The 7,898-nt window shown below is 37.5% G+C and overlaps 1 protein-coding gene across 1 annotated transcript; it reads right to left on the reverse strand.

The window, feature by feature from the left end:
* Positions 1-4,641: 4,641 nt before the first annotated feature.
* Positions 4,642-5,616, reverse strand: LOC124092323 (olfactory receptor 7D11-like). The gene has a single exon (XM_046443780.2). The coding sequence runs from the start codon at positions 5,578-5,580 to the stop codon at positions 4,642-4,644; it is 939 nt and encodes a 312-aa protein (XP_046299736.1). The 5' UTR covers positions 5,581-5,616.
* Positions 5,617-7,898: the final 2,282 nt, after the last annotated feature.

The following is a 7,898-nucleotide window of genomic DNA, read 5'->3' on the forward strand; positions in this document are numbered from 1 at the left end:
CAGTGATGAATGTCTTATTTTCAAGGTAAAATAATGATATTTGAAAATAATGCAACTGTGATGACATGACTTTTTCTAAGCATGACTCAACTTGAAACATTAGATTATTTAAGAATTTGAAAGAACAGTATATTACCACTGCACTAGAATTACTTTGATCATTTCAAGAACAATAGGGGATTTTGGAGTTTTTTATTCTTCTGAAATTAAACCTGAATAAAACAGGTGACTTATTAACTATGATAAAAGCACAAATATTTAGCATTTCTTCCTGAATAGAGGAACTCTTCTCATTGAAATTTTTCTCAAGGTATTTTGTGATTTTAGAATTTACAATTCACTTAAAATAGAAACAAATAAAAAGAACTACTTAGCCTCACAAAACTAGTAAAAAATATGCTAAAATCTACTGACAGAGTCATGAGGAATTCAATACAATAATTAAACTCTATTAGTTTTATGTAAAATATATAAGGAAAAATTACAATTACAAAGATATCTTTCCCCTTGAGAAACAAAAGTCCATTTTTTACCAACTGTTGCCTACACACACATACATGTTATTGTAAACTTCTTTAGAGAAGCAAGACATATTTGTCTTCCTGACAGTAAATTTTAATATATATTAATTTTTCACAAAAGTGAATGTGCTTCAATACCTACGAAACACGTAGAGTGTGTTCAGTATTACCTCCTTAAGTCATCAATACAAACTAGTAGATTCCATCTGTGTGTTTCTACAGTGTCACCATCAAGCAACCACCCAAAAGTCCTGACTCTTACTAGTGCAATGTAGTGGCCTCAGTTGGGGCTATTCCACAGTGAACCACAACAGCAACAAGGTGGTTCATTCCATCAGGATTATCTGCGTCATTTGAAGTGTTAAATAGAGGGAGTTCTAAAGAAAAAATATGCAACAAGAAAGTCTTATGTTTCAATGAAGATGATCCACATATGTAACCTGTTCAGGTATAGACCTAGAATCATGGACAATTCAACCCTTTGTGTGCTTCCTGCTTGCTGATCTTCTTAGTAATATTTGTGTTCCCTGGACAGAGTTTCTGTGTTGCTAAAGCCTAAAGGGGTTTTTTTATATGTTTTGCTTCACATCAACGGAAATGTCTAAAAAGTCTTAATCTTTGCTGCTTGTAATTTCATAAGTAAGACATCAGGTTTAATTTATTAATGTACCATGAAAAATCTCATGAACCCATACCAGGGCTAGTGCGCTATTATTATTTTTACTATCAATATAACCATTAGGTAAGCAACCATTTTGTTTTTCCTTCTTTCTCATTTTGTAAAATATAGTAATTGCACGGGGCAGGTAATTTAAGAATTAATGCACATCTTGGTGCATCTAATTATTAAAAAAAAAAACTCATTTTCTGTTCTAATCTTGCTCTGAACTTCTTAGAAGGGATTACTCTAACCTTTTCTCTAAGTGGCTTCACTATGGAAGAGATTTGATAAGAACCTAAGGTTCTCTTTCCTAGTCCAGCCCTGGTATGCCAAAGCTGTTTCTGCTGAATTGACAACAAAAATAAAATGCTCAAAATAAACTGAATTGCTGCAGCAGGTATTCCCATTAATTCAAAATAGTACTGGTTGACTGCAAACTTCTGGACCAATATTTTTCTTTAATGCTGAGCACTGGTACCCAAAAGACCAATGGAGGCGAATTTAGAGACTGTCGTTAGAATTTCCATTGGCTCAATGCCATCTGCCAACAAATCACTGCAGCTTTAATACAAATATGAATGGTGAAAATAAGAAAACTTTTGGCAAAAGCTGAAGAATAGATGAATTGATGAAGAACTGTGGTGTATATACACAATGGACACCATGCAGTCATTAAATATAAGATAATCCTGACATTTGCTAGTATGTGGATAAACCTGTAGGACATGTTGACAAGGAAAATGAGACAGGCATAGAAGGACAAACACTGCATGAGCTGACTCATATGTGGATCTAAAAATGTAGAACTCAGAGAAACAGAGGCAATGGTGACTGTAAGAGGCTCTGGGGTGGAGACTAGGGAGCTGTACTGAACAACTTTTCATATTTCTTCTTTTGAGAAGCACCTACTTGGATCTTTTGACCAGTTTCTAATCAAGTTATTCATTTTCATATAATGAGTTGTTTTAGTTCTTTATGTTTTAGAAATTAACCCCACAGAAAATTTATAGTTTGCAAACAATATCTCCTGTTTGATTTCTATTAATCTTTACTAATTCTTTGCTGGATAGAAGCTTTTGTGTTTGATGTAATCATACTCATCTATCATTTGTCAGAACCCGCTGACAATCTGTAATTCCTGGTACAGCAGAGATGCATAAAGAAAGACATAGTAGGGATGCATAAAGAAAGACACACGCACACGCACACATCCAGTAGAGAATAACCAGCAGCTTTATTTTTTCCCTCCTTCTTTTATACAGCAAAAATGAAACACATCTTTCCGGCAGCTTAATCTTATCAAGCATGGATAAACATTCTCAGAGTAACTTTGTTCATGGTCACAGTGCTCCGTACTTCTTATTATCTGAGTTGTAGTTAGTTAATTTCCTGGCAATCACATATCTATATCTACATAGATTTTAAACTTGGCAAACATTCTTTTCTCTTATCTTCTCAAGACTGCAACAAGGACACAGCTCAAGGAGTTCATAGTTTCTCACAGAACCCCTTTGTTTTGCTAAACACAGCAAAACTTAATTGTTTGTGTGCATGAGCACGCAATCATTGCTCTCATGGTCAATGCTTTAGAGAGTATATCCAAAAGAGTCTTTGCCCAGATTAAAGTTATGGGGTGTTTCCCTCAGGATGCTTCTCAATAGTTTTATGCTTTCAGATCTTGTTTTTAAGTCGTTATTCCATTATGCATCAATTTTTATATAGAGCGAGTGATAAGGTATTGATGACACACCCTTTCCTTTGGAAATGCATCACTGGTGTTTGAGCTGCCTCCTCTAGGTCTATAAAAGTCTTAGATGTTAACATTTTTTCATTGATAAAATGAGACACAGATATTGTCAGGTCTTGTCCATCAAGATGCATGCATAACCTTGACCATACTTACCCTGTATTCATCTTTCTCCTCAAACCAGATGGATTCCCATGAATACAAGAATATTCAGTACCTGTGTCTAGTAATGCTAAAATGGCTTGCTCATTTATTCTGTCCAATAAATTGCTATTTCTATACATGGCCTCTATTTTCCCAACACAGCATGCACAAATAAAGCTGGAGCTGGGCTCTCTGGAAGATCTTGACTTTTTCCCTGGTGGCAGTTGTGGGGAAAGGATACTCCCACATCGGGGCAGTAAGCATAGTCTTAGTTTCTCTATTCTCAAGGTGCTGAGAAAACCACTGTTCAGCCAGGCACAGTGGAGCATACCTGTGATGCCCGTGGCTCAGGAGGCTGAGGCAGGAGGACCATGAGTTCAAAGCCAGCCTCAGCAACTTAGTGAGGCCCTTAGCAACTTAGCAAGACCCTGCTTCTAAATAAAGTATATCAATAAAGTATAAAGTATATGTTGCTCAGTGGTTAAGTGCCACAGGTTCAATCCCCAATACTGAAAAGAAATGCATTCTTCAGGTTTTAGCTTTTCCCATAGTCTTACCAAAACAGTAGTAGATTGATCATCAGCTTCTTCCACAGGAGACCCCACTGTATTTAGATCATTATACATCTGGCTCCTCATTACCTGTATTCTTCCCTTTGTTATTCCTTTGCCCTCTCTTATCTTCCAATTTCTGATCAATTCATTCTCCTCTCTTCCTATGGCCTGGGCTGCTTGAGAAACAGAAAAGCCTACTAGAGGGTTCAGGTTCAATACCAAAGCCCCCTAAGATTGCCCCAGAGCCATCTGAAGATCTTTCATTCCTGCTGTAAATGTTTCTTTATCAGGATCAATGCAGTTCAACATATAAAGAGCATATAAGGCATTATATGATGATGAACACATAAACAAGACTGCTGCCAAGGTAGACTCCTGCTTCCATGTTCAAAATCTACTACTGCTGTTATAAAAAGTAGGAAAAGTGGGATAGCAAAGATAGGAGTGTGTGCTCAGTGAAGATCCAGTTTCATGCATCACATTTTCAAATTCTTCCCTTCAGATATTTTGTGCCTGAGAGGAAATAAGTGAATGAAATCTTTCCAAGATAAATGAAGTCAGACACATAAAGTGAGAAGCACAGTACTAATATGGTAAACACTTCTCTGATAACTTTTATTCCGTTTTTTCCAGGTAAAACAATAATGCAATAACATTAAGATGAAGAATTTTAACATTTAAGCAATAATTTTGAGGAAATCATGCCAGTATTTGATGTACATTCTTATATAAAGTTGGAAATCTTAGGAATTATAGTAAGAAAAGTTACTTAATGTAGAACTTTATGGGCCATGTACAGGAAAGAAAATTCAAAAAAATTACTAAGATGGTTGTTAGAAATATGTACAAAAATATGCAAAATCAAAGTATGGAAAACAGAAGAAATGTAGATGAAGGGATTCAGCATGGGGGTGACCACAGTGTTTTAGGGAAGAAACAGAACTAGAATATTGCAATTCACAACATTTTCCTTGGGGACTACAATGTCCATTTAGCTCTGAGGTCAGTGATCAATCAAACAGAAGAAGCTGCTTTGCTGAGGAGTCTCCCCAGGGCCCTGTTCATATCCTTGTTCCTCAGGCTGTAGATGAAGGGGTTCAGCATGGGGGTGACCACAGTGTACATCACTGAGGCAATCATGGTTCTCTGGGAAGAATGGGTCACAGCAGAACTGAGGTGAACCCCAAATCCTGTTCCATAGAACAAGGAAACCACACAGAGGTGAGACCCACAGGTGGAAAATGCTTTATACTTGCTCACAGAGGAGGACATTCTCATTAAGGAGGAGACAATCTGAGAGTAAGAGTAGAGAATCCCAGTGACAGGGAACACACCCAGCAGGGCAGCCACCACATACAGAAAGATGTTGTTGACAAGGGTATCAGAGCTGGCCACCTTGAGAAGATGAGACAGTTCACAGAAAAAATGTGGGATTTCAGTGCCTGTGGAGAAGGTCAGTTGATTCAACAGCAGAACATGAATGAGGGAGACCCAGAACATGATGAGCCAAGACATGAGAACCAGGCGGACACAGAGCCAGGGGTTCATGATGATGGTGTAGTTCAGCGGGTGGCAGATGGCCACAAAGCGGTCAAAAGCCATCACAGTCAGTAGGAAATTATCCATCCCAAGAAAGAGAAGAAAAAAATACACCTGAGTGAGGCACTGTATGTAGGAGATGTCCTTGTTCTGTGCCTGGATGTTCACCAGCAACTTTGGGACCGTGGTGCAGATTAAACAGACATCAGTGAAGGACAGGGTGGAGAGGAAGAAGTACATAGGGGTGTGGAGGTGGGGGTCAGTGCTCATAGCCAAGATAATGAGCAGGTTTCCCAGGATGGTGACCAGGTACATGGAAAGGAACAGTCCAAAGAGAACAGGCTGCAATTCAGGGTCATCGGACAAGCCCTGGAGGAGGAACTGTGATAATCCTGTGTGGTTTTCTGCTTCCATGTATACAGTGTGTCTTCTGGTTCAGAAGGTAAAATCACAGGGCTGGGGCGGTAGCTCAGTGGTAGAGTGCTTGCCCAGCACATGTGAGACGCTAGATTCAATCCTCAGCACCACATAAAAATAAATGAATAAAATAAAGGCACTTGTCCATCTACAATCAAAAATTTTTTAAAAAAGGTAAATCAACATTCACTGAACAGCCATGCTTTCTTTGCATTAACAGAAATCTCTTTTTTCATTGACTAATGAGTTTAATTGTCTTTTTAAATATATGTATGTAAGCTAACTTTTCATATACTGTAGACTATTGAAGACAACTAACATCTTTTCCTTGCAATTTCCATACTTCTTTATCCTACAGCTTTATGATCATCTTTAAACACAGAATATTTAATTCAACTACCTTTATTTATGAGTGGATACATCATAATGACATGACAGTTTTCTCTCAATGCCTTTTTTCTTTCTTAAAATGTGGTTTTGCTATTACCAAATTAGACATATTTTTATTAGTTTAAATCAATCACACAGAATAATGGGTTTCACTTTACATCCTGTTTATAACACACTTTGATCATACATACCCACCTATTACCCTCCTTTGCTCCCTTATTCCTGTAGATTTTAAAACACCTTTCATCTCAGTAGTACTCTCAGTAAATAAAGTTGTCATTGTTATCATTAATATTATTTAAAACTCATGCTTTATGTTTTGGTGATATATATAGGTATAGATCTCGTGTGTGTGTGTGTGTGTGTGTGTGTGTGTGTGTGTGTATATATATATATATATATATATAGTATAAATATGAGATTCTTTTTTTTATGTGTGTGTGGTGCAGCGATCGAACCCAGGGCCTTGTGCATGCAAGGCAAGCACTCTACCAACTGAGCTATATCCCCAGCACCAATATGGGATTTTTGAGTCAGATTTTCAGTAACAGAAGTTTGCTCCACCAACATATCACCTTTCATATCATCTTTGTGACCTTGAGAAAGCTATTTAAACTCTTTCAACTACCAGTACTTCTATAGCAGAAGTAGTAATTATTCCCTACATGGTAGGATTGAAAAGCATAATTAAATAAGATGATACAATTTTTCTACTATGATTTCTATTGTGATACAGTGGGTATTTCATAAATGTGAACTCCTGTTCTTCATATCTCAATAGATCTGTCGCGCATGGCTATCATTTATCAATCTCTCTCTGAAACTGGGTCAGGCATCTGGGATGGAGCTCTTATTGGTGTAAACTCAACAGCTATCTGCACACTTCTACTGTCATAGAGCACTACTAATTGACAGCAATCCCTATGGGTGCTTCTTTCAGAGAGCACCTGCTGGGTTATTCTTCCAAGAGGAGGCAAAAGCATGTGGACCAGCCCCACAACAGGAGAGAAAAGCATGTGAGGGAATGGGCATTCATGTGTCTGTGCTCTTGAATGGGAATTTATTGTATCACAGGGATCACAGCTAAAGGCCAAGAAATGTAATTCATGGATTTGATCACAAATATCCAAAAGTTGTATAATCTATCTATCCTACAGGATAAAAAGGATAAACTTAAGGTTTAAAAATAAATATTTACATTCTATGACAGAAAAATCAGTGCTATAAATGTCTAGAGAATGAGGCATTTATAAAATCCACCGAGGACCAGGTTAGTCTCTGAAGACAGGTAAGAATGTCTGCTCTGAAATAGGAGTGCTTCCACTGAGAAGAAAGATGAGTCATTGTTAATCAGGGGAAGTGAGGGAAGAGAACAGAATGTCTACTTGCTCAGTTGGTGGGTGAGCTGGTACACAAGGGATGGAGAAGCCAGCCGCTGGAGAGCAGGGGACAAGACTCAGGAGGAACAAAGTGTGTGAAGCCCACAGTGAAGCTTCTGTAATCTTCCTTTAAGACTCTCTCAGGGTTTATTTCCTTTGTGGCTTGTGATGGTTTTGTCTTATTGATTCTTTCCATGGATGTAAATGGTGCCTCTCACCTTACAGGTCCTGGGCAATGGCAAATGTTGGAAGTATAATAAATATTGTAAATAAAACGTCTCCTGTGACCCAAAAGAGTTTTTCAACATCATATCCCCAAAGATAGGCACAGAATTAAATGGTAGAGTTATGAATTATCCTTATAATTCTTTTAAAATAGATATGAATGCACATTATTTAAGGATCAACAAGTAGAACCAATTCCGGGAAAGGAAGACAATGTAAGAAAAGTAAGTTTGCCAACATTACTCATTACAAAAAAATTAAGTTAGTGATGTGAAATTATAACCAAAAGCACAATATATTAAAAGGATTTGAGGAAACTTA

Source organism: Marmota monax, unplaced genomic scaffold, assembly GCF_021218885.2.
Source record: "Marmota monax isolate L192 unplaced genomic scaffold, Marmota_monax_Labrador192_F-V1.1 WCK01_AAM20220418_F8-fsc00102, whole genome shotgun sequence".
Lineage (NCBI taxonomy): Eukaryota > Metazoa > Chordata > Mammalia > Rodentia > Sciuridae > Marmota > Marmota monax.

What these genes read in the sequence shown, in the direction of transcription:
- LOC124092323 (XM_046443780.2), bottom strand. Translation starts at nt 5,580, where the DNA reads ATGGAAGCAGAAAACCACACAGGATTATCACAGTTCCTCCTCCAGGGC.